The sequence below is a fragment of the Taudactylus pleione genome, unplaced genomic scaffold (assembly GCF_031769625.1).
Source record: "Taudactylus pleione unplaced genomic scaffold, aTauple2 ptg000274l, whole genome shotgun sequence".
NCBI lineage: Eukaryota > Metazoa > Chordata > Amphibia > Anura > Myobatrachidae > Taudactylus > Taudactylus pleione.
This window is the reverse complement of record NW_028284676.1, coordinates 624,559-652,268: the sequence shown is the minus strand read 5'-3', so window position 1 is coordinate 652,268 and position 27,710 is coordinate 624,559. Positions and strand designations below refer to the sequence as shown.

The 27,710-nt window shown below is 49.9% G+C and overlaps 2 protein-coding genes across 2 annotated transcripts in view; one reads left to right on the top strand and one right to left on the bottom strand.

Annotated features, from left to right (window-relative positions):
- Window positions 1–901: 901 nt before the first annotated feature.
- TCF19 (transcription factor 19) lies at window positions 902–15,965 on the bottom strand. Its single transcript, XM_088481488.1, has 3 exons — window positions 15,068–15,965; window positions 9,622–10,192; window positions 902–3,557 (listed from the first exon to the last, which is right to left on the bottom strand). Exons 1-3 carry the CDS (start codon window positions 15,345–15,347, stop codon window positions 3,335–3,337), a joined length of 1,074 nt encoding a protein of 357 aa, XP_088337614.1. The 5' UTR covers window positions 15,348–15,965; the 3' UTR covers window positions 902–3,334.
- A 49-nt stretch (window positions 15,966–16,014) lies between these two features.
- CCHCR1 (coiled-coil alpha-helical rod protein 1) overlaps window positions 16,015–27,710 on the top strand; it is a 58,969-nt gene continuing 47,273 nt past the window's right edge. The window contains exon 1 of the mRNA XM_088481487.1: window positions 16,015–16,357. The gene's annotated coding sequence lies outside the window, so the exon portion shown is untranslated. The remainder of the gene's footprint in view (window positions 16,358–27,710) is intronic.

The following is a 27,710-nucleotide window of genomic DNA, read 5'->3' as shown; positions in this document are numbered from 1 at the left end:
TACCCCTCGCCGGCTGTGTTGATAGAAGTCCTCTGTTGCTTGCGATGTGTAGCTTCCGGATGGAGCTCGTGCCGGAGTTTGAATAGGCTGGGTATCGTGGCTGTTTGCTGCAATCGCTCAATAAAGGACCTTAGGTTCTGATGAGTAGTAGGTAGGGTGAGTGCAACTGGGCAATGCGTTTCGACCCTCTGTGGGGCTTTTTCAAACCAGTGTATCCGGAAGCTACACACTGCAAGCCACAGAGGACCTTCTACCAACATAGCCAGCGAGGCGTAGAGCAGGATCCATTGAGCCCCAAGGAAGTCAGCCCCACCATTGAAGAAGGTTGCGGCATCTGTTGCTCACACGAGCCACTGCCGTCATACCTCCTCCCCAGGCAGGCGCAGTCAACCCCTTCAGTGCCGGCAGCGCGTGGCCCGTTCATTCGGACCCACGCTGACGCTCGGTTTCAGTACAGCCGACGCAAGCCAGGGGACTGACCATCCTCACACCCTCCGGAGTCCCGTACTCCTACCCCAGGAAGAATCCACCCCCGGGAACCGCACACTTTCTCCAGCGGGACGCTGCTCCCATTAACACCATAACTACCTCTCGTCACCATAGAGAGCATTGACTGACATTTGTTATTTGCCTACAGACTGCACAAACCCCAAGTACCTTAGCACAGTGAAAGACACATCTATGAGATATATATACACATACACAGGAGAACACTTGTTATAGTGATACCTGTTACTACTCCCAATTGCCTGCTAACTTTCATATCCACTCCGACGGCTGTCGTTTATCTTATTGCTGCATTTTGTTTTCTTTTGGCAACTCATTTTGATGTGGAGAGCCTGCTCCCATCGTCACATGTGTATTCAATATTAATACTTAACCATTTTCATGTTCTGTGCTTTGTCATACCATTTTGATATTCCTTTAGTAAAGACAGATTGAACATTTCACAACATTTCTTCTTTATCAGATTTATTTTGTCGGAATCATTTTTCTGCTACATATATTTTCAACATACGATATCCCTACATCAGTGCAGGCTATAGCCCTCACATAAAGGGGTTTATAGAGCACGTTAAATCCATTTTGTATAGTGTTTATCAAATAGGAGGCCTGATACCCCTCCACCTCTAACGCTGCCCCCCGCACAACCAGCCCATAGCGCAGTATACCCCCTATTTTTTCTATCCCTAATATTAACACATTACGTTAAATTTATCCAGGACTTACCTGTAATAGTGCCCATTCTAACATGTAGATAGAAATGCAGAAAAGACATTTGTAAAACGTCAGTGCTGGGAATCTATATGGACCATATTTTAAGAACATCCTGCCTACAGATTGAAAGTCGGGACTATACATACAAAGATCATATTAAGTGCCTCAGAGCACACCACAATATTTTCTTTATATAATAGTAAGTTACAGACAGCCTAAATCTCCACACAAACACCAATATAAACAGAAGGATCCCAAAGAGGTTATCCAATGTACTAAATTATGCTCAAAACAAACCTCACTTAAATAAGATCAAGCATAGTACTCATCACTGCCAGGTGAGTGCTGAAAAATAAACATTGTTAACAATTTAATGGTGGCTTAAGGTGGCCATATACGGCACGATATAGATGCTATATCGTGCCGTGTATGGGCATGATATCGTACCAGATATCGTGCTGTGCGCTCCCGTGGGGTCGTACATCGCATCCCCAGGTCTTCCTGCAAAACCATCTGACCTGGGATGCGATGTACGATCCCATTCAAATGGTGGAGGGAGGAGCAGTCGTATCGTGCGGTCTGCGGGCACCGCACGAATGCCGGCAGTGACAGCACGATCCGTCTGCGAACGGATCGGCAGTCACACTACACGCCAGCATTAGATGCACCATGCACAAAGATTATCCATGTCATCAAGTCGTTACCAGGTTATAAAACCTCACAACCGTTGTGTTTGCCCACATATGCGCAGCCAAACAAACGTGCTTCCAGTGGACTTTATTCAGTTATGTATGATCTGAAGATTACAAATACAGTGGGAGAAAATGAAAAAAAAAAAAAAAAAAAACCTATATATTTTCACAATGCTTATTCATTTATACTTAATTTTACGATTTATCATAGAACTTGGTGCATATATAGAAGGAAGTTATAACTGCAGTGCCGGCAAGACATGGTGCTTAACGCTCTAGCGCACGGATTCTCAAACTGTCCTCAGGACCCCAAACAGTGTACGTTTTCCAGGTCTCCTCACAGAATCATAAGTGATAGTTTGCTCCACCTGTGGATCTTTTAAAAATGTGTCAGTGAGTAATGAATACACCTGTGCATTTGCAGGATGACCTGCAAAACGTGACCCGTTTGGGGTCCTGAGGACCAAGTTTGAGAACCACTGCTCTTACAGCAACTAATTAGAGCAATTTCTATAGGCCAGCGGTTCTCAAACTCGGTCCTCAGGACCTCACACAGGTCACCCAGCAGGTGCACAGGTGTAGTCATTACTCACTGACATTATAAGACATCCACTGAGTGTTGCCAATTATATCACTTGTGATTCTGTGAGGAGACCTGGAAAACATGCACTGTTTGGGGTCCTGAGAACAGAGTTTGAGCACCTGTGCTATAGGCATATAGTCCATACCTCCTGCAAAGTGAGCCTGCACCTCCTGAACAATCTGGAGGGAATTTTGTGGGATATGCTAGTACGTAGCCTATGCATTTAATATGAACTATCAGTAGCCAGTAGGCTTGGGAATCTCTCTCCAGTATTCAAATGGCTGCCTGTACCACCTGTAAACCAGAGGTGCTTTTTAAAAAACTCCAAATGCCTGTAGATACTGGTTTGTTAATGCTACATTGTCCCTAGCCCTGCACAAAATCTTGTAAATTTTTCAGAAGGACGACAATTGGGTTAGATTTCTATTATTCTCTTAAATGAACTGTAAAAATATATATTTGCCCCCTAAAAAAAAAATAAAAACATCAAGAGCCCAGATTAGAGTAGAGTAAAGATTAGAAATTATTTGTTGCAGCTTTGTCCAACAGTTGAAGTTCTGTACATATGTAAGATGAAACACAGAAGAAGATTCCTGAACTCACGCAAGGCAACGGGTTAAATAATGAAGGGAATTGAAAGGTACAGTAACGTTCCGGCAGTGCTTGTTTAAAACCCGTGTAGACACATTTGACAGCCCTTCGTCTAAAGCATTAAATGGTTGTAATGTGCTTCAGGCTACAGCTGAGAGGGGCTGAATCGCTTGATAAATGTGTTTTTAGAAAAAAAAAAGGATGAAGAGATGGGTAAAGAAACGGAAGTTGACAGTAGTCACAGGCCTGGTCACGTGCAGCCGCAGTGGAAGTCTGTGTCCTGCAGGGAGGTCAGGCTGCGCCCAATGCACAAGACATGGTACCAGGAATCACAGCGATCGCACTGCACCCAGCTGACCGTGTCTTCCTGTGGGAGGCAGCAAGATCGATAGGCACACGGTTCCGCGCTTGACACGGTCTGGGAAACCACCAAAGGAGGAGCAGGGTTCTTTCTGGGACGACCACGAGGTTTCCTGTCGAGTGTAAAAAAATAAATTAAAAAAAAATGATACAAAAATGCAAATCAAGAGCTTATACACCATACAAGCTATATAGGCCAAAAAACCAAAACATTGTGGCATAAGAGAAGAGAATCATGATGGCTACATAGCTGTTAAAATAGGCAACGTTTAGGCAAATAATATGAGATATGGTAAGAACTTACCCTTGTTATCTCTATTTCTACGAAGTCCATAGGGTTCCACAGGATACCTTGGGGTATAGGTGTGACGTCAGTCGCAGGGCACCAAAGAGTTAAGCTTTCAGCCTCCCAGGATGCACTAGGTCCCCCTCCTATACCCCGCCCCCGGGCCAAGGCACCTCAGTTAGTTACCAAGCCATAGGCCGGAGTAGGAGAAGGAAGAGAGAGAACAAAGATCTGGACACATACAAGAATCACATTCTCACCAGAGGGAGACGGAAAACCGGTGACCAGAGCAAAGCCCATCTGCAGCACAGGTGCGACAGGGCGGGAGTCCTGTGGAACCCTATGGACTTCGTAGAAATAGAGATAACAAGGGTAAGTTCTTACCATATCTCATATTTTCTACTTCAGGGTCCATAGGGTATCCACAGGATACCTTGGGGATGTCCCAAAGCAGTATCCTTTAAGGGTGGGGACGCTCCTGTGCAGAAAGGAGAATCCGCCGCCCGAAGGAAGCATCCTGAGAGGCGAAGGTGTCAAACCTGTAGTACCTCACGAAGGTATGGACAGAAGACCACGTAGCAGCCTTGCAGATCTGAACTGCCGAGGCACCACGTCGAGCTGCCCACGAAGGACCCACAGACCTAGTGGAATGAGCCTTCAGAGAAGGAGGGACCGGTAGGCCTTCATGAAGATAAGCTTCAGAAATAGCCATACGGATCCAGGCTGCCAAAGTTTGCTTTGAAGCAGGCCAACCCTTTTTACGGAAGCCATAGAGGACAAACAAAGCGTCAGACTTCCTAAACGAAGAAGTGCGGTCAACATAAGTCCTTAAGGCCCGCACAACATCCAAAGAGGCCTCACCCACGGAAAGACCCGGTGAGTTAAAGGCCGGAACAACTATTTCCTCGTTAACATGAAACTGGGAAACAACTTTGGGAAGAAACTCGGGCAGAGTGCGGAGTACTGCCCTGTTCCCATAAAAAACCAAGAAAGGGGGTCTACAAGAAAGAGCCCCTAACTCAGAAACACGTCTGGCCGAAGCAATGGCCAGAAGCAAAACAGTCTTAGCTGTTAGCCATTTAAGATCCACTGAGCCCAGTGGTTCAAACGGCGGTCCTTGGAGAGCCCTCAGGACCACAGCCAAATCCCAAGGCGCCACAGGTGGAACAAAGGGCGGCTGAATGCGGAGAACACCCTGCATAAAGGTGCGCACATCCAGGATTGTAGCAATCCTACGGTGAAACCAGACAGATAGGGCCGAAACCTGTACCTTCAAAGAAGCAAGGCGAAGCCCATGATCTAGTCCCGCTTGCAGGAAGGCGAGAATCCGAGACAGACGAAACTCCCGGTTGACACCACTGGAAGAACGTATGCCACACGCGATGGTATATCCTCGCGGAAGACGGTTTCCGAGCTCGTAACATGGTACGCACCACAGAGCTGGAAAACCCCCGGGACCTCAGCATGGCCGTCTCAACAGCCACGCCGTCAAAGACAGCCGAGTCAGGTCCGGGTGAAGGCAAGGACCCCGAGACAGAAGGTCCGGTCGTAGCGGCAACCGCAGAGGACTGTCCACGGACAGACCCTGAAGGTTGAGAACCAGTGCCGTCTGGGCCACGCGGGAGCTATCAACAGGAGCGTCCCACCTTCCTGTTTGAATTTCCGGATTACCCGTGGAAGAAGGGAGACCGGAGGGAACAGGTATGCGAACCGGAACGTCCACCGGACGGACAGAGCATCCACCAGAGACGCCCCTTCGTCTCTTGTGCGAGACCCGTACACCGGCAACTTGTTGTTGTGCCGGGACGCCATGAGGTCGATTTCTGGAAGACCCCACCTGTCCACCAGTAGTTGAAAAACGTCCGGGTGCAGGGACCATTCCCCCGGATGAACGTCCTGGCGACTTAGAAAGTCCGCCTCCCAATTTAGCACTCCCGGGATGAAGACCGCTGATATGGCCGGAAGATTGCGCTCCGCCCAAACCAGGATCCGAGAGACCTCTACGAGAGCCGCCCGACTGCGAGTTCCTCCTTGCCTGTTTATGTAGGCCACGGTGGAAGCGTTGCACCGGGCGACCCTGGAGAAACCGCTGTGCCTGCTGGAGAGCATTGAAGACCGCACGGAGTTCCAAGATATTTATTGGAAGCTCCGCTTCTGTCGGCGTCCACCTGCCCTGGAACAAGTGTGGACCCGAAACTGCTCCCCAGCCCCGAAGACTGGCGTCCGTTGTCAACAGGACCCAATTTGGAACCCAGAACGGACGTCCCTTGTTGAGGTGGGTCGTCTGTAACCACCACGCAAGGGACAGGCGAACCTCCGGGGTGAGCACAATCGTCTGGGACTTCAGAGACTGAGGCAGCCCGTTCCACTTGGACAGGATCAGGTGCTGCAGAGGTCTGGAGTGAAACTGGGCGTATTCCACCATGTCGAACACCGACACCATGGAGCCCAGTAACCTCATCGCCGAGTGTAAGGACACCCGGCGGCTGTGCAGGCAACTGCGCACCCTTGACTGTAAAGCAGAGATCTTGTCCTCCGTCACGAAGATCCTTTGCTGTCCCGAGTCCAATAAGGCTTCAAGATGCAGAATCCTCCGAGACGGGATTAGAGTGGACTTCTGCCAGTTGATTAGCCAGCCGTGCCGTTGCAGCAGTGCAATGGTCAGGTCCAAGTGGCGTAACAGGAGCTCTGGAGATCCTGCCACCAATAACAGGTCGTCCAAATACGGTAACATGCGGACTCCCTGCAGCCGCAGAGAAGCCGCCATGACCGCCATCACCTTGGTGAAAACACGTGGTGCTGTTGCCAGGCCAAAAGGTAACGCCCGAAACTGGAAGTGGTCGCTGCTGATTGCAAACCTGAGGAACTGTTGATGGCGCCAAAGAATAGGGACATGCAGGTAAGCGTCCTGTATGTCCAATGACACCAAGTAGTCCCCAGGTTCCAGCGCCAGAATGATGGACCGTAGGGTCTCCATCCGAAACTTCGGGACCCGCAAAGACTTGTTGAGTGCTTTGAGGTTGAGAATCGGACGATATGACCCATTGGGTTTCTGTACCAAAAATAGATTTGAATAGAAACCCTGGCCCCTCTGGGAGAATGGAACCGCCACTATAACTCCAGCCTGGAGCATAGTGTGCAATACCTTCCGCAGCTCCGTAGCCTTGTTCCGGTCTGATGGGAGACCCGTGGTGAAGAAGCGAGCCGGGGGTCTGTGCCGGAAGGAGAGGGCGTATCCGTGGGAAACCACCTCCAGAACCCAAGTGTCTGTCGTAGTGGTCGACCAACACTGGGCGAACTGTAGCAGGCGGCCTCCCACCCTGGGATCCCCCAAAGGGAGGCCCGGACCGTCAGGCCGCAGGCTTGTCATCTGGCTTGGGGGCCGGACATCTGGTACTCCATGCCTGCTTCCGGGGCTTGACCGATTTCTTAGGGCCAGCCTGTCGAGGAAACGACTGTGGTTTGGGCCTGCCCTGGGCCCTAGATGACCGAAAGGACGATGGTCCCGAACCAGAAGGAGCAGCGGCCGACGGGAGACAAGCAGATTTGGCTGCCGCCAGCGTGGCCACAATCTTATCCAGATCCGGACCGAAGAGAACTTCTCCGGTAAACGGCAACGCTTCCAGACCTTTCTTGGAATCTGCGTCCGCCTTCCAGGATCGCAGCCACAAGGTGCGACGAGCAGCTACCGCTGCTGAAGAAATTCTAGACACCAGAGTACTAATGTCTAGAGCCGCCTCGTTGATGTAGGTGGCCGAATCACGGAGATTGCCAATCAACTCCGCCTGTTCGGCCGGACAGTCGGATTCAAAAGAAGCCTCTAATGAATCCGCCCAGCGCTCCATCGCTCTGGCAACCCAGCAAATGGCCATAGCCGGCCGTGCTGCCCCGCCTGCAAGGGAATAAGCGGACTTCAGGCAGATTTCTACCTTGCGGTCCGTAGCATCCTTAAGGGAGGACATGGATGGCATCGGCAATGTGGCACTACGGACAAGACGGGTCACGTGAGAATCCACCTGTGGAGGGGATTCCCACTTAGCAAAATAATTATCCGCGAACGGATAAGCTACCGCCAGGCGTCTCTGCGGCTGGTATCTTTTGCCAGGTTGTTTCCACGCTTCCTCTAAATGGTCCACCAACTGACCCGAAAGAGGAAAGACTGTGGCATCGCCCTTCACATCTTTGAAAAAGGCATACTTAGATTTAGCCGCTGGGGGAACTTCGTCCTCAATCACCAAGGCTGTGCGGACCGCCCGAATAAGTCCAGGAATATATACTTTGGACTTAGCATGGAGAGGTTCCTGATCGTAAGGATCCAGAATCTCCCCATCATCAGACGTCCCTTCGTCATCCTCATAAGGAGCGGACAGAGACGCCACCGGCCTTTTATGAGGCCGCATCACAGACTCCCCTTGCAACACATCCGACAAGTGCTGTACAGAACTCGTCAGGGAGTTAACCCACGCTGGCTCCTGAGAACCCGGGAGCGGGGAAATAGGGAGACTGTGGGGTACCACCAATTGTCGTGGGAACCCCTGCACGGGTGACGACACCACAGACTGCTGGGACAAACCCATCGGAGTAAACGCGGGCTGCGGAGCTAACTGGCCCACTAAAGCTGTTAACGCCTGAGCGAAACAAGCCCAGGGCGGCTCCTGTACCGGTGCTGTAACCGTAATAGGCCGCGCCATGGACAAACACTGCCGGCAAAGGCCCTCCGCGCTACCCTCCCCCTCCGCTAACGGTACTTTGCACGTGGTACACTGTAGCCGGAGGGGAAAATCACTTTCAGACATGATGGCACCACGTATGTGACCTCTCTCACCAATTAAGTATTAAATAGGCGAGAGACCACCCTGCAGCACCGCAGCGCAAGGGCTTTAGCAGAAGAACAGGGACAGTAATAAAGCTGACAGTTTAGAGAAGAAAAGTTACAGGCAGCGCTAGCACAGTCACATACAATGCAGAGAAATAACAATTCCTGCACTAACAGCGCTGATTACTCAACTACACAGACACAGGGCCTGGTAGGACACAGCGCTGCATACACAGACCTGAGCCACAGCGGAGGAGAGGTATGCGGGGGGACCCAGACCACGATGCTTCCGTCCAGCGCTTCCAGCAGCGTTCACCATGCGTTCTGGAGAAGATGGCCGCCGAGGAGCAGAGAGGAGGCTGGCCTGGGGGAGGAGCGCTGCCACAGGACCAGTCGGCAGCATGCAGAGAGGGCTGTGTGCAGCGGGGGAGGCGCCGGCTGTGAGACAGGGAAGGCGCGCTCCCCTGGCATGCATTTAACCCCTGGGACGCCGCAGCGCTACCGCTCTGCTGCGGTCCGCTGTCCCAGGGGGTAGTGGAAGCGCAGGTTGGTCGCCTGGCTCCACGCTGCAGCCAGTCCCCAGGGAGCCCCCTGCCTGGGGACTTAGGACCATGTGATCAGCGGGGACCCTCCGCGGGACCCCGCTGCTTACCTCTGTCCCCCTTGAATCCGGCCATGGTCCGGAGCATCTGGGGTCACCGCTAGCTGTGACCCCAGACGCCCACCAGCATCCCCGGATCAGTACCGGCGTTCTGGTACCGGCGGGGTGTAGGGAAGACAGCATGGACGTCAGGACTGACTGTCCATGCTGTTCATGCAGATGTGCAGCCACAGCTGCATGAAGAAAAAGCTTCAGGGGCTCTTCTAGCCCCCACTCCAACAGGTGCACCCGACTCCGGCCGGGCACCAAACTAAACTGAGGTGCCTTGGCCCGGGGGCGGGGTATAGGAGGGGGACCTAGTGCATCCTGGGAGGCTGAAAGCTTAACTCTTTGATGCCCTGCGACTGACGTCACACCTATACCCCAAGGTATCCTGTGGATACCCTATGGACCCTGAAGTAGAAAAACCCTTACCTGCCCAATTCCATCTGTTGTGCAGCTCTATGTTCATCTTCTTTCCGCCTCAACCTCTTTCTTTTCCTTTTCCCTTCTTCCTCCTCCTCCTGCCTCTCCTCCTCATCTTCCTCCAGTTCACAGAGAACCTTGTGCTGAGCCTTCCTGCGACTGCTCCTCCTCTCCAGGCCTGTACGGGAAGGTAATGGAAGGTCCGGGGTTGGCGGTTTGGACAATTCCACGGTTCCCCCCACCAGCCCACCACTGTGCATCCTTTCACGTTTCATCTTGCTAATGCTACCGATGGAGTTCAGGATGACCGTGGCCCCAGTTGTGTAGTGAGGAGGTCCTCCACGTTCCCTGCCCAGGCTTTGCGTGCCCAGCACGGGGGTGAAGCAGGGAAATGTGTTCCGAACACGCGGTGAGGTGATGGCAGAGAAGTCCAGCGGTCGCACGCGAACACGCTGGAATAGGAAGTAGGTGTCAGAAGGAGGGGAGGGTGAAGAGGTTCTTTCTTGGAAGCGAAGAAGGTCTCCGTCAGCTAACTCCAACTGCTGACCTCGTTGTAGATGGACATCATTGATGTAAATGCCTGTTGGGGGAAACAAATTAGTTCTTACATTTATCCGCCATTGGGTACGCAATCTGACAGATAAAAACAGCTAAGTTATTGCATTAATGAGTCAGCATACAGAAAGAGAAAGCACGTAGAACAGAAATAAGGATATGTAAAAAGCCAAAATTAACTTGAAAAATGGAACATCAACAAGGCAACAGAAAACAGATATGTATCAGTGTCCCACTGGGATGTATAGGGCTCATATCCAAGTTAAAGCCACTGTCCTATTTTGTATGTTCCATAACATTTCCCTAGTGACAGATATATACTCGAGTATAAGCCGACCCGAATATAAGCCGAGGTACCTACTTTTACCACAAAAAACTGGGAAAACTTATTGACTCGAGTATAAGCCTAGTGTGGGAAATGGCAGCAGCTGGCAGTGCCCCCAGTAGTAATTCCCCCTGGTTGTGCCCCCAGTAGTAATCCCTCCTGGTAGTACCCACAGTAGTAATCCCCCACTGGTAGTGCCCCCTGTAGTAATCCCCCACTGGTAGTGCCCCCTGTAGTAATCCCCCCATGGTAGTGCCCCCTGTAGTAATCCCCCTTTTAGTGCCCCCTGTAGTAATCCCCCACTGGTAGTGCCCCCTGTAGTAATCCCCCACTGGTAGTGCCCCCTGTAGTAATCCCCCACTGGTAGTGCCCCCTGTAGTAATCCCCCACTGGTAGTGCCCCCTGTAGTAATCCCCCCTTTTAGTGCCCCCTGTAGTAATCCCCCACTGGTAGTGCCCCCTGTAGTAATCCCCCACTGGTAGTGCCCCCTGTAGTAATCCCCCCCTGGTAGTGCCCCCTGTAGTAATCCCCCCCTGGTAGTGCCCCCTGTAGTAATCCCCCCCTGGTAGTGCCCCCTGTAGTAATCCCCCCCTGGTAGTGCCCCCTGTAGTAATCCCCCACTGGTAGTGCCCCCTGTAGTAATCCCCCCCTGGTAGTGCCCCCTGTAGTAATCCCCCCCTGGTAGTGCCCCCTGTAGTAATCCCCCCCTGGTAGTGCCCCCTGTAGTAATCCCCCCCGTTTCCCCAGTGGTAATCCCCCCTTTTAGTGCCCCCTGTAGTAATCGCCCCCTGTAGTAATCGCCCACTGGTAGTGCCCCCTGTAGTAATCCCCCCCTGGTAGTTCCCCCAGTGGTAATCCCCCCTTTTAGTGCCCCCTGTAGTAATCCCCCCCTGGTAGTGCCCCCTGTAGTAATCCCCCCCCGTTTCCCCAGTGGTAATCCCCCCTTTTAGTGCCCCCTGTAGTAATCGCCCCCTGGTAGTGCCCCCTGTCGTCATGACGACGTGTCTCCCATCACCCACTGCGGGAGCCGGACGATGGCTCCAGCACTGGGAGCAGCAGCAGCAGCCGCTGAGAGTCTGAGACTCTCAGTGGCTGCTGATTACACCAAACACGCAGCTGCCGGCTCCGGCGGCTGTGTGTAGCGCTGACAGAACTCCGTCCGGTCAGCGCTGCAATTGACTCGAGCATAAGCCGAGGGGGTACTTTTTCAGCACATTTTTTGTGCTGAAAAACTCGGCTTATACTCGAGTATATACGGTATGTATAATTAAGCCAAGTATCCACTAGCAGATATTAATGAGCAATTGCGCGATTATGACATCGTAATCATGCAATCGCTCATTAATGGGGAATGAAAATGTCAAAAACGACCACAAACGACCAGCGTTGCAAGGCTCCCGCTTGTCGTTTGACATCAATCATCGCCTGAATATGCTGATCAATCTGCCGATAACAGATTGACCATATGTTCAGGAATGAGATAGGGTGCCTACACTGAATGACATATCGTTCAGTCGAGACACTGCAAGGGATTACTGCATTGTACGATTACAATGTTGTAATAGTACTGACGTTCCTCCATCTGCTAGTGCAGTGTTGGCTAACCTTGACACTCCAGCTGTTGTGGAACTATATATCCCAGCATGCCCTGCCAGTTTTAGCATGCCCTAATAGCAAAACTGTAGCAGTGCATGCTGGGTTATGTAGTTCCATAACAGCTGGAGTGTCAAGGTTAGCCAACACTGTGCTAGTGGATATGCACCTTTATTGCACTTATTTCAATACCTTTTGTAACAATGTCAATCTGTTATAGATTGTGAAGAGATTTATTCCGGGACCTGCCTCCCCCTGCCTTTCTCACATTTATTTGTGGGTAACAAAAAGTGCCAATGAAAATCTCACACATACGATACAAAGTACCATTTTAGATAAATAAAATATTTTAAAGAATGATTTAAAAGACCTACAGGGACAACTAAAACCACAGTCCCATATTTCCTTACATAAACGAACTACTAGACCGCCTGATGCTTTGATGACGTATAAAGAGAACTGAAAGGGACTGATTAGGGATGGCCATTGAAGATTTAAAACCATCGATGGTCTATGGCCGATGTTGAATACTTTTACAATCTATGGCGGAGAACCAGATGGTTTCCCGCCAGCAATGGGCCACATTTTTTTTTTTTTTTTTTTAAATAGTCTACAGATTGCTGCTAGATTTTCAGCCAGCAGCCCTGCCATGCCCCTAGCTTTTTCACACCTTGTGTTGTGCCATAAATGAGATGGCCCACATCCCTGACAGGCTCACCTGTCAAGTCACAGCTCAGCCCCGCCTCTTACACAGAAGCAGCATCGCCAGCCGCCGGGCATGCCGGCTCAGTTTTGCGCACGCGTGAAAACACCATTGATGGTACCACATAGAATAGTTACCCAACACCAACAGTCTGTATCACCATCAACGGTAACCATCGATGGAGGCCACACCAATGGCCATCCCTAGGACAAAAACATTAAAAAGACAAGAAGCAAAAGGGCATTTCTGATTGACAGAGGAGCAAAAAGAAAATGATAGAGAATAGCTGGATTTTATTTGACTCAAGAGGAATCCAGGATGGACAAGTTTAGATCAAAACATGACGGATAGGACACCTCTAAAGAAAGATGTAGATAAGTGGAGAGAAAAATGCCGACATTAAAGAGTAAAATAAACCATGAAAAACAATGGGTGAATGGACACCCCCCCACACAAAAAAAACAGCCCACCAAGATGGTAAATGTGACAAAAGGACAGACAAATTAGATAGTTGGAGTAGATAGAAACCCAGAGAAATCAGCAGATTAATGAACAGGAGAAGAGGTGTGACCGATAGACCAGTGAGGTACCACTAAAGGAGGGATGAAGGGACAGTAATAAATGTACTGACAGCTCCGGGAGGGTAAAGGGGATGAATGGACAAGTGTAGAACTGCAAAATAAATGGATGGATGAATGGATGGCTTAAGTGCAAAAAAAAAAAAACCCCCACAGAAGAGACTGAAAACATGTGAAACCCCAGGACATAAAAAAAGGAAAAGTAGTCAAAAGTGAATAATAGAAAATTGAGAATCCAGTGTGAATGAAAATTGATGGACAAGAGATGGAACGGAAGAATAAAAGGTAAAGATTAAAGAAAGGATAATGCCGCGTATACACTACACGACTAATGAACGATTACATTGTTATCGTTCATTATACTTTGCGGTGGATATTGTGCCCACACTTGAACGATGTGTCGTTCAGTACCGGCACTCTCCCTCATCCCCGAACATGCGCAAGCTGACAATATCGTCAGGTTGGACAGTAGGTTCAGGCGATGACAAAGACCAGCGGGAACGCGCATCGCTGGTAGTTGTTGGCAAATCCGCAGCACCATTGAACGATATCGTTAATTTATATCGTGTAGTGGATACGCAGCTTAAGACAAGAGTAGAAGTGAAAAAAATAAACAAGATGAGGGGAACAAAGACCTAATGAAATAATGAGCGGAGTTGACACGGAAGTGAAAATTATAAAAAGAAAACTGAAGAGAAGACAATCGGAGACTTCTGCTGGGTACACACTGACATATTGGCCGATCAATTGATGGGCCAATATATCTGGTGCCCGTCAGCCAGTGTGTACCAGCGATATGTCTGAACGATGTCGTTCAGACATATCGCCTCGGCTTTTCTGCACAGCCGATGGACAGATATATTTGTCCATGCAGATCTATCCGTCCGCCAGCAAGTGTGTACCCACCTATAGGGTTTATTTACTGAAGTGAGATTTTTTTAGAAATTGAGATGTTGCCCATAACAACCAGTTCCTACTGAACATTTAAATTGCGCTTTCTAGAACAGGGGTCAGGGAACTTTACCTTTTACTCCAAAAAGTATTTGGATACTCCGACGTTACCCCCTTGATTTGAAAAGAAGGAAATCATATAGTAGTGCCCCCATATATTGCCCCTGTAGTGCCGCTTATACAAAAGCACAAAACACTTAGCCTTAATCCCCGCTCCTGCATCAGTCGCCGTCCATCCGCACCTCAAAACTATGGGAGAGACGTCATGACTTCTCTCCCATAGTGCGCATGGAGAGAGGAGGAAGCTGGAGGTCAGAAGAGAACTCCAGCCTCCGGCTAACGCGGCACTGCAGGGAATGAGCCGGGCACCCGCTGGTAATTACATCTCAGCGGGCGTCCGGCTTAGAGCCTCCCGGCGGCACAGCCAGGCATTCCAACGATTCATATGCATGCCCGGCTGTCCATCCATTACCCCCAGGAATTTCATTTTTACCCCATGTGGGGTAATTTACCCCTGTTCTAGAAGAGAATAGCTAGAATCTATTTGATTGCTATGGGCAACAGACCCAATTTGAAAAACTTGTATTCAGTAAATCTACCCCTTACCAAGGGTGGACAACCAAGTTAACGAAAAAAAGAACTAAAATAAATTTTCACAGACAAAACCCCCCCAAAAAACTATATATACACACAAGATATATAATAATAAATGGACAAAGACAGTGATATATAGGACATTAAAATATTCACCATAATTGGAGCAACTCTCCAAGTTGACCCGCCAGTCTCCACTGGGCTCTCGCTCAGCATGGATCTGCGCATGGACTAGAGGTTTCCCAGGTAAGAGAACATCACATAGGTCGTGCCGGGCTCCTAGCCGATAAATACACCGTGGAGAGTCTGGCAGGAAGGTATACAGGTCTTGAGGGGGTGCATTCTGCGAGTTGGCAAGTGCTCCAAGCTCTGAGCCCATCCGGAGCAGCTGGAAGCAGGGCTGCACCTGGGTCAGGGAAACCTCTGACCCTACCATGGCAGCTAGTTTTCACTGCAAGGAAACTACTTACCCACTAAGCCAGCTGCCTTACTCAATGCTACCCACTAAGCCAGTTGACTTACTCAATCTTACCCACTAAGCCAACTACTTTGTCAATTTTACCCAGTCAACAAATTATGCACCAATAGTACCCACTGGGCCAGCTGTCATGACAACCCAGCACTCTTACCCACTAGGCCAGCTGTCTTTCACTTAGACCCTACACATAAGGAGGCTGTAGGTGGCTGCCTACGAACCATTACCTAGTTGAAGTTCAGGTTAAATCAAAAATACTTAAAAGCATATGGAGACCTTTCACTGTCACCACTGTTAGGAGAACCCAGAATGTGGGACTGGGGGATGGCAGCTAGAACTGCTTACGCCAAAGATCTACCAAACCCACTCCCCCCCAGAGCGGTATAAGCCTCCCTCCCGATAGCAATGGCTTCCACCTTCTTGTACTTCACCCGGGGGGGAGGGAGCCACCGGCGGTGAAGGCACGGTGTTCACTGCCAGGCGCCCGGAGTAGTCCGGCGGCGGCGGGAAATCAGAAGGAAGGAAGCGCGCCTTTGAAATTTGGCGGGTTTTTCCGGTCTGAGCCACGCCCATAGGAAACAATCCCGCCCATTACCCCATATCTTCTCAGGCCAGAGAGCGGCTGCAAGTGAAGCTCACTGCAGCGTGATTGGGTGGACGGATCACGCCTTTCTCTGGTAGCCGACGACGAAGGGGGAGGGGTTAAGCCCAAAAATCCCTGTGACTGGCAGCTGCGCTGACTCCTCAGGAAGACAGCTCGCACTAGTTTCTGCTGACACGTTCTCTACAATAAACTTTATCGACATTCGCAAATCATGACAGAGCCCCAACGTTACTAGGCATAGTTTGGTTGCTAAAGGAGGGGAAATCATGGCGGACATGTCAGTTGTGGTTCCCGGCACTAGAACCCGCCTGTGTTCTACCTAGAGGAGCGAAGTAACACACAGCTGGTGCTGGAGGGGAGATGGAAGGTGAGAAACGGGTTATTCCTATTGTGCTATATGATACAGGGACACACTGAGTATTCCTATTGTGCTATATGATACAGGGACACACTGAGTATTCCTATTGTGCTGTATGACACAGGGACACACTGAGTATTCCTATTGTGCTGTATGACAGGGACACACTGAGTATTCCTATTGTGCTATATGACACGGGGACACACTGAGTATTCCTATTGTGCTGTATGACAGGGACACACTGAGTATTCCTATTGTGCTATATGATACAGGGACACACTGAGTATTCCTATTGTGCTATATGACACAGGGACACACTGAGTATTCCTATTGCTGCTGTATGACAGGGACACACTGAGTATTCCTATTGTGCTGTATGACACAGGGACGCACTGAGTATTCCTATTGTGCTGTATGACACAGGGACACACTGAGTATTCCTATTGCTGCTGTATGACAGGGACACACTGAGTATTCCTATTGTGCTATATGACACAGGGACACACTGAGTATTCCTATTGTGCTATATGACACGGGGACACACTGAGTATTCCTATTGTGCTGTATGACACAGGGACACACTGAGTATTCCTATTGTGCTGTATGACAGGGACACACTGAGTATTCCTATTGTGCTGTATGACACGGGGACACACTGAGTATTCCTATTGTGCTATATGATACAGGGACACACTGAGTATTCCTGTTGCTGCTATATGACACAGGGACACACTGAGTATTCCTATTGTGCTATATGACACAGGGACACACTGAGTATTCCTATTGCTGCTGTATGACAGGGACACACTGAGTATTCCTATTGTGCTGTATGACACAGGGACGCACTGAGTATTCCTATTGTGCTGTATGACACAGGGACACACTGAGTATTCCTATTGCTGCTGTATGACAGGGACACACTGAGTATTCCTATTGTGCTATATGACACAGGGACACACTGAGTATTCCTATTGTGCTATATGACACGGGGACACACTGAGTATTCCTATTGTGCTGTATGACACAGGGACACACTGAGTATTCCTATTGTGCTGTATGACACGGGGACACACTGAGTATTCCTATTGTGCTATATGACACGGGGACACACTGAGTATTCCTATTGTGCTATATGACACAGGGACACACTGAGTATTCCTATTGTGCTATATGACACAGGGACACACTGAGTATTCCTATTGCTGCTGTATGACAGGGACACACTGAGTATTCCTATTGTGCTGTATGACACAGGGACGCACTGAGTATTCCTATTGTGCTGTATGACACAGGGACACACTGAGTATTCCTATTGTGCTATATGACACAGGGACACACTGAGTATTCCTATTGCTGCTGTATGACAGGGACACACTGAGTATTCCTATTGTGCTGTATGACACGGGGACACACTGAGTATTCCTATTGTGCTATATGACACAGGGACACACTGAGTATTCCTATTGTGCTATATGACACGGGGACACACTGAGTATTCCTATTGTGCTGTATGACACAGGGACACACTGAGTATTCCTATTGTGCTGTATGACACGGGGACACACTGAGTATTCCTATTGTGCTATATGACACAGGGACACACTGAGTATTCCTATTGTGCTATATGACACGGGGACACACTGAGTATTCCTATTGTGCTGTATGACACAGGGACACACTGAGTATTCCTATTGTGCTGTATGACACAGGGACACACTGAGTATTCCTATTGTGCTGTATGACACGGGGACACACTGAGTATTCCTATTGTGCTGTATGACAGGGACACACTGAGTATTCCTATTGTGCTGTATGACACAGGGACACACTGAGTATTCCTATTGTGCTATATGACACGGGGACACACTGAGTATTCCTATTGTGCTATATGACACAGGGACACACTGAGTATTCCTATTGTGCTATATGACACAGGGACACACTGAGTATTCCTATTGTGCTGTATGACAGGGACACACTGAGTATTCCTATTGTGCTGTATGACACGGGGACACACTGAGTATTCCTATTGTGCTATATGATACAGGGACACACTGAGTATTCCTGTTGCTGCTATATGACACAGGGACACACTGAGTATTCCTATTGTGCTATATGACACAGGGACACACTGAGTATTCCTATTGCTGCTGTATGACAGGGACACACTGAGTATTCCTATTGTGCTATATGACACAGGGACACACTGAGTATTCCTATTGTGCTATATGACACAGGGACACACTGAGTATTCCTATTGTGCTGTATGACAGGGACACACTGAGTATTCCTATTGTGCTGTATGACAGGGACACACTGAGTATTCCTATTGTGCTGTATGACACAGGGACACACTGAGTATTCCTATTGTGCTGTATGACACGGGGACACACTGAGTATTCCTATTGTGCTATATGACACAGGGACACACTGAGTATTCCTATTGTGCTATATGACACAGGGACACACTGAGTATTCCTATTGCTGCTGTATGACAGGGACACACTGAGTATTCCTATTGTGCTGTATGACACAGGGACACACTGAGTATTCCTATTGTGCTGTATGACAGGGACACACTGAGTATTCCTATTGTGCTATATGATACAGGGACACACTGAGTATTCCTGTTGCTGCTATATGACACAGGGACACACTGAGTATTCCTATTGTGCTATATGACACAGGGACACACTGAGTATTCCTATTGCTGCTGTATGACAGGGACACACTGAGTATTCCTATTGTGCTGTATGACACAGGGACGCACTGAGTATTCCTATTGTGCTGTATGACACAGGGACACACTGAGTATTCCTATTGTGCTATATGACACAGGGACACACTGAGTATTCCTATTGCTGCTGTATGACAGGGACACACTGAGTATTCCTATTGTGCTGTATGACACGGGGACACACTGAGTATTCCTATTGTGCTATATGACACAGGGACACACTGAGTATTCCTATTGTGCTATATGACACGGGGACACACTGAGTATTCCTATTGTGCTGTATGACACAGGGACACACTGAGTATTCCTATTGTGCTGTATGACAGGGACACACTGAGTATTCCTATTGTGCTGTATGACACAGGGACACACTGAGTATTCCTATTGTGCTGTATGACACGGGGACACACTGAGTATTCCTATTGTGCTATATGACACGGGGACACACTGAGTATTCCTATTGTGCTATATGACACGGGGACACACTGAGTATTCCTATTGTGCTATATGACACGGGGACACACTGAGTATTCCTATTGTGCTATATGACACAGGGACACACTGAGTATTCCTATTGTGCTATATGACACAGGGACACACTGAGTATTCCTATTGTGCTGTATGACACAGGGACACACTGAGTATTCCTATTGTGCTGTATGACACAGGGACACACTGAGTATTCCTATTGCTGCTGTATGACACAGGGACACACTGAGTATTCCTATTGCTGCTGTATGACAGGGACACACTGTGTATTCCTATTGTGCTGTATGACACAGGGACACACTGAGTATTCCTATTGTGCTGTATGACACAGGGACACACTGAGTATTCCTATTGTGCTGTATGACACAGGGACGCACTGAGTATTCCTATTGCTGCTGTATGACAGGGACACACTGTGTATTCCTATTGTGCTGTATGACACAGGGACACACTGAGTATTCCTATTGCTGCTGTATGACAGGGACACACTGAGTATTCCTATTGTGCTGTATGACACAGGGACGCACTGAGTATTCCTATTGCTGCTGTATGACAGGGACACACTGCGTATTCCAATTGTGCTGCAGTGTTCTCCCCAGGCTGTTTTTTGCGGGTGCACCACCCGGCACTTTGGGAGCCTGTAAGTGGGGACAGTGGCCCTGATTCAGAACCGGACCCTCTGACTGAGCGCTCGCTCTGAATCAGGGCTGGCCCTCTGGTTTTTTAGAGCGGTCTCCTGGCCGCTCGCATAGCTGTAGCGAGCGGCCAGGAAGATGGTCGCGATGGTCAAGACCATCGCGACCATCGGGCTTGCGACGAGACCCTTATGGTAGGGTCTCGTTGCCGCAAGCCCTAGAGTGCTTTCGGCTCTATCAGAGCCGAAAGCACTTCCACTGACATCACTTGTGATGTCAGTGGGGCCGGCCCCAGACGGTAGGCGTTCCCATGGGAACGCCTCCGTCTGGGCAGCCACGCCCCCGGGCCGCCCACCAAAGGGGGCGTGCTGTCACTCAACATCGACAGCACGCCCCCTTTGGTACGAGACCCGGAGCGACGGCTTGCCCGTCGCTATCCGGGTCTCGCGCATGCGCACGACGGAGCCGGCTCCGTCATGCGCACTGGGCCAACATCGACCCGCTTGCGAGTGCTCAGCGCTCGCGAGCGGGTCTGAATCAGGCCCAGTATCTGGGAGCTGTATAAAGAGGAACAGATCCTACAGACTTTGCAGCTTTTTCATAATCAGAAGACTGGGCCTCTAATAAGAAGGAGAATTTATATATAAAATGTTATTTCAAGTTTAAATCATTATAAGGTCAGGGTTTAAAACATTTTATTATTGCGAAGGCCCCCACCCGGCTACTTCTTGATGCCACCCAGCTGGAGAAAAAATTTCTGGGGAGAACTCTGTGCTGTATGACACAGGGACACACTGAGTATTCCTATTGTGCTATATGACAGAGACACTGAGATTTTTGCACATTTAATTTTAAATGTATATACATGTTGGAACTACACCAATAATATGCTAATAGAGATGTTATACTGCACTGTGCCTACAGCAATATAACACCTGTGCAAGAAATAAATATTTCTTCTTCAGGGTCCATAGGCTCCACAGGGAGACTTTGGGGTATAGATGGATCTGGATCCACGGGCACTATGCAGTTAAAAGCTTTAGCTCCCAGGATGCACTGGGTCCATCCTCCTCTATACCCTGCCTCCGAGCCACAGGCACCTCAGTCTAAGTTGGTACCCAGCCGAAGTCGGGATAACTGTTTACGTAGGTGGGGCTGATTAGTAGCCCCTAAGCTGATTTTTCTTTTATGAGGTTGTAGTTTACTTTTACTGTAGACCAGTGATTCCCAACCTCGGTCCTCAAGGCACACTAACAGTCCTGGTTTTAGTGATATCCATGATTGTGCACAGATGGTTAAATTAATATAACTGAGGTACTAATTAAGTCACTTGTGCTCAAATATGGCTATCCCTAAAACCTGGACTGTTAGTGTGCCTTGAGGACTGTGGTCGGGAATCCCTGCTGTAGACTCTTCAGAGCGGGCAGCGTCGGACTGTCCTTTGGACATCCGCGCTGCCGCTTCGTCACCCCACCAGCGCCGCGGCACCAGTGCAGATCTGGGGATCTCGGCGGGACCCCAGTCTGTGCTAGCCGGACTCTGTAGGCTCCCAGGACTGCTGCCGGATCTACAGGGACAGGTAAGATCGCGGATCACCGCTTGAGGTGATCTGCATATACCTCAGTCTGTTGCCTCCGGTCTCTGGGGACAGACCGGAGGTGCTGGCAGTGGCGGCGGGCCACCTATACCCTGCGCGTCCACTAGACCACCAGGGACTTGTGTTCGGCAGCGGGAGCCGGCATCCCGGGGGTTAATAGGCGGCCAGGGGAGGCAGCCTTCCCAGTTTAGCGGCTCCTCAGCTCAGCACACCTTTCTGCTCGGGTCTGGCTTTGCTGAGCTGCTCTCCTCCTACGGCCACACCCCCTCTGAGGTCTCCAGCCGCCATCTTCTCCTGATTGCATCGCAGATATCGCTGGCAGCGTGCGGACTGATCCCCCTGTATACCTCTCCCCTGGGGTCAGTGTATACAGCGCTATAGCCCTCCCAGACACTGAATCTGGACAGGTTGATTGTAGTGCCAAGGTGCAGTAAGTACTCCTTCTGCATTGTATGTGACTTATGCTAGTGCTGACTGTGTCTTTTTTCTGATTCTGTCAGTCTTTACCTACCCCTTTCCTTTTCTCACAGCCCTGACAGGTGTGTGTAGGGAGGTTTCTTTGATCTCACATATATAAACTCAAGTATTTGTGAGGTCTGTCACATACGGTTGTGTGCTCCACGGTGCCATATTGTTGGACCAGTGTGTTGCATACTTGTGGGTACCTAGTTTGGCGCTTCCAGATTTCCTATATATATATATATGTGTGTGTGTGTGTGTGTGTGTGTGTGTGTATAGATATAGATATATATATATATATATTAGGGGTGTGCACCGGACACTTTTCGTGTTTTGTGTTTTGGTTTTGGATCTGGATCTTTCTTCGTGTTTTGGATCTGGATTGGTTTTGCCAAAACCACCCTTCCGTGTTTTGGGTTCTGGGTTTTGTGTTTTGGATCTGGATTTTTTCTTAAAAAATAAAAAAAAAACGCTAAAATCACATAAATGGGCCTTTTTTTGTTCCTACGCTATTAATAACCCCAATAACATTAATTTCCACTCATTTCCACTCTATTCTGAACACCTCACACCTCACAATATTGTTTTTAGGCCAAAAGGTTGTACCGAGGAAGCTGGATGACTATGCTAAGCGACACAAGGGGGCGGCACAAACACGTGGCCCATCTAGGAGTGGCACTGCAGTGGCAGACAGGAAGCCAATCAGCGTTATGGTGCCCATTTGCATGTAGCACGAACCCGGGAGATCCGTGCTACATGCATCTGTGTGATTGGCACAGAGCAATGACAGGTCCGTGAGACCCGTCTGTGCTGCTGTGGTAAAAAAAAAAAAAAAAAACCTGTGTAAAAAAAGAAAAAAATGGCGTGCACCCCCCCAAAAAAGAGCAACCAGCCCCGGGCATTAGTAACCCAGTGCTGGGTGTGCTTAAATACAGGGGACAAACGACGTAGGGGTCCCCTGTACTTAAGCACAACCAGCACCGGGCTAGTCAGAACCAGCGCTGGTTGCCAAAATACGGGGGACAAACGACGTAGGGGTCCCCTGTATTCTGCGCAACCAGCTCTGGGCTCTGATCCGGTCCTGGTTCTGGAAATATAGGGGACAAAAAATGAGTAGGGTTCCCCTGTATGTTCCAGAACCAGCACTGGACTTTTTCTAGCGGGGGGCTGATGCCACAGCCAGGGGAGCCCTTTCACCGGGCCCCCCAGCCGCAGCATCAACCCTGACCGCTAGTCAGCCCAGGCCGGGGATCCCTGGAGAGCTGGGGACCCCCCCAATAAAGGGGTCACCCTCTCCAGGGCACCCCAGGCCCAGGCTGATAGCCCGGGGCTATCCCCGCCACCCCTGGTGGCGGTGGGTGGCGGGTTGATTGTGTGGTGTGGTGTAAATAAAGAATATCAAACATTGTCTTTACAAGTAGAACTGCAAGTCCCAGCTAGCCTGCCCCGCATGCTGGTACTTGGAGAACCACAAGTACCAGCATGCAGGGCATTAAGGGCCCACTAGTACCTGTAGTTCACCTGTAAAAAAAATGTTTAAAAAAACACAGGACACACACACCGTGACAGTATAAGTTTATTAAACATACATACACACACACACATGTACACATACTCACCTATGTAACCTGTAGCATCGGTCCACTTGTCCGGTAAAGTATCCCTAGGGGACCTGTGAAAAAAAACATACTCACCATCTCCTATGCGAGGTTCTGTCCTCTTCGTTCCAAAGTAGGCATCCCCGGACTTGGCAAAAAAAAAAAACGAAAACGCGATCCACGAACTTAGTACCGTTCTATAGAACGGTACTTCCCGAATGAGAGCTTAGCGGCGGGGTATCACCATGGAAACCCCGCTGCTAAGCGTTCATTGGCTGAGAGAGGTCATCTCCCGTCTCTCAGCCAATGAACGGCTCCCTCCATTGTAGTCAATGGTGGGAACCGCAGGGTAAACTTTAATAACCTTGCGGCTCCCAGCATTGACTACAATGGAGGGAGCCGTTCATTGGCTGAGAGACGGGAGATGGCCTCTCTCAGCCAATGAACGCTTAGCAGCGGGGTTTCCATGGTGATACCCCGCCGCTAAGCTCTCATTCGGGAAGTACCGTTCTATAGAACGGTACTAAGTTCGTGGATCGCGTTTTCGTTTTTTTTTTTTTGCCAAGTCCGGGGATGCCTACTTTGGAACGAAGAGGACAGAACCTCGCATAGGAGATGGTGAGTATGTTTTTTTTCACAGGTCCCCTATGGATACTTTACCGGACAAGTGGACCGATGCTACAGGGTTACATAGGTGAGTATGTGTACATGTGTGTGTGTGTGTGTGTGTGTGTATGTATGTTTAATAAACTTATACTGTCACGGTGTGTGTGTCCTGTGTTTTTTTTAAACATTTTTTTACAGGTGAACTACAGGTACTAGTGGGCCCTTAATGCCCTGCATGCTGGTACTTGTGGTTCTCCAAGTACCAGCATGCGGGGCAGGCTTGCTGGGACTTGCAGTTCTACTTGTAAAGACAATGTTTGATATTCTTTATTTACACCACACCACACAATCAACCCGCCACCCACCGCCACCAGGGGTGGCGGGGATAGCCCCGGGCTATCAGCCTGGGCCTGGGGTGCCCTGGAGAGGGTGACCCCTTTATTGGGGGGGTCCCCAGCTCTCCAGGGATCCCCGGCCTGGGCTGACTAGCGGTCAGGGCTGATGCTGCGGCTGGGGGGCCCGGTGAAAGGGCTCCCCTGGCTGTGGCATCAGCCCCCCGCTAGAAAAAGTCCAGTGCTGGTTCTGGAACATACAGGGGAACCCTACTCATTTTTTTCCCCTGTATTTCCAGAACCAGGACCGGATCAGAGCCCAGAGCTGGTTGCGCAGAATACGGGGGACCCCTACGTCGTTTGTCCCCCGTATTTTGGCAACCAGCTCTGGTTCTGACTAGCCCGGTGCTGGTTGTGTTTAAGTACAGGGGACCCCTATGTCGTTTGTCCCCTGTATTTAAGCACACCCAGCACTGGGTCACTAATGCCCCGGGGCTGGTTGCTCTTTTTTTGGGGGGGGGGCACGCCATTTTTTTCTCTTTTTACACAGGTTTTTTTTTTTTTATTTACCACAGCAGCACAGACGGGTCTCACGGACCCGTTAGTGCTCTGTGTCAATGACACAGATGCAAGTAGCACGGATCTCCTGGTCCGTGCGTGCATCTGTGTCATTGAAATACACAGCAGCACAGACGGGTCTCACTGACCCATCTGTGCTCTGTGTCACTGTCAATCACACAGATGCATGTAGCACGGATCTCACGAGTCCGTGCTACATGCAAATGAGCACCATAATGCTGATTGGCTGAGAGCCGTGACAGACGGCTCTGTCAGCCAATCAGCACTTTGCCCATTAAAGGCAAAGGCATTTTTTTTTAAATGGCCGCTCGAGGCAAAACCTCGAGATCCGACAGCAGATCTCGAGGTTTTGCCTCGGGAGAGGGATCCGGGGCAGACAGGGAGATCCGAGCTTGGGCTCGGATCGCCCCGGATCCCCGAAGTTCGGGTGGGTTCGGTTCTCAGGGAACCGAACCCGCTCATCCCTAATATATATCATGTCTCACAAGGAGGTCGAGCGCTCCGCTGCACCCACTCTGCTCTCCTGCAGGCGCTGCGCTGCAGGGGTTGGAATGGTGGACTTATCTTAGGATGGGCTATGTGTGAGATGCTATTAGTTGCCTGGTCCCTCAAACCCCCCCAACAATGGGACAGAACCCTCCGTGGGCGTTTTTTTATAGGGTGCTGGCCTCCATTGTGGATCGCCTGGCAGTCCTGGCCATTTTTCCCCATATGGGGTTACCCCAACCATCCATCCTCCCCTCTCAGGGTATCTCGCAATTATTGCAGTCTACTCCTGGGTCTCAGACTATTACTCCCTAACAGGGGTTACCGCTCTATATGCAGTCTCCTCCTGTACCTCAACGGTCTGTCATTCCCTTTCAGGGACTTCCGCAAGCTGGACAACCACTTTATGTGGTTGTGTTTTCTAGTTCAGTCCAGAGTCTGGCAGCTTCGTCTACAGCTTTTCAGACCATGCTATGGAGTGAAAAACCTCAGAGGGCATCTAAACGCCCTGTTATGTCATCCCAGTCTACGCAACTTTCAGACACGGACGTGTCATCGGATGTTGGGGAAATGCCTGAGGGGTCTGATATGGATTCCCCTGTCCGGGAGGTGAAACCTAAATCAACTATTAATGTGCCAGCGTTGGTAAGGGCGGTTCGATCCATACTTGATATAGAGGATGACTTTCCTGCCCCTAAATCCAAATACCCTGATTTTAAACAGGCAAGAGTGGCTTCGGAAGTTTTCCCTCTCTCTGACCAGCTGACATACCACTTGGCGGAGGCCTAGTAAGAGGTATCAACCGCAAAGCGTTTGGCCTCAAGTTATCCGTTCCCTGCAGGTCATTGGAAAAAGTGGGAATCGCCACCTGCAGTAGATTCTCATGTTACTCGCCTAATCAAGAGTGCTACACTGCCTATGCCTTCCATTTCGTCCCTGAAGGATTCCACGGACAGGAAGGTGGACATGTGCCTGAAATCAATTTATTCTGTCTCAGGAGCTGTGGCCTGTCCGTCCATGGCTATCTCATGGGTGGCCAAGGCTGTTGAGAGCTGGGCCAATATGCTAGAAGATACGTTCCCTGAGGAGTCTCCTGAGGCTCAAAGATCTTTAGTGGGCCACATGAGAGATGCAGCCGCCTATATTGGTGAGGCGGCTTTGGATGCCAGATTACTGACCTCCAGAGTCTCGTCCGCAGCCATGTCTGCTCGTCGCTCTTTGTGGATGCCGATTCCAAAAAGTGCCTGGAGGCCTTGCCCTTCAATGGGGAGATATTGTTTGGCCCAGACCTGGACAAAATTGTAGACACCCTGGCGAAATCTATGTCAGCTTTTCTGCCATCTCCATCTGCACCTTCAAAGGCTAGAACCTTTTCCTTTCGGTCCTTTCGTTCTCAAGGAAAGCCCAAAGGACAGTCTTTCCCTAGACAATCAGCGGCCAAGTCGACCTCTAAGCCTAAGAAACAGGCCTGGAGCGCCAGACGCCCTACTTCCAAGACGGAGAATAAACCCTCAGCCTGATGGGATGGGTCTCCCTCTGGGGGATCCCAGAGTGGGTGGCTGACTTCTTTAGTTCGCCCACTACTGGTGCCACACCACCAAGGATGCTTGGGTAAAAGAAGTGGTCTCTCAAGGGTCCACCTTCTCTTTTGTCACAGACCTCCCCACCAGTTCTTCTGCACGAGCCCTCCTCTGAATGAAAGACCAAGGCCTTGCACATTCAGGAAGCCATATAGAGTCCTTGCTGAAAGCTGGGGTAATTGTTCCAGTTCCGCTTTCTCAGCGTGGGACTGGTTACTACTCTATTCTGTTTCTGGTTCAAAAACCCAATGGGTCTCATCGGCC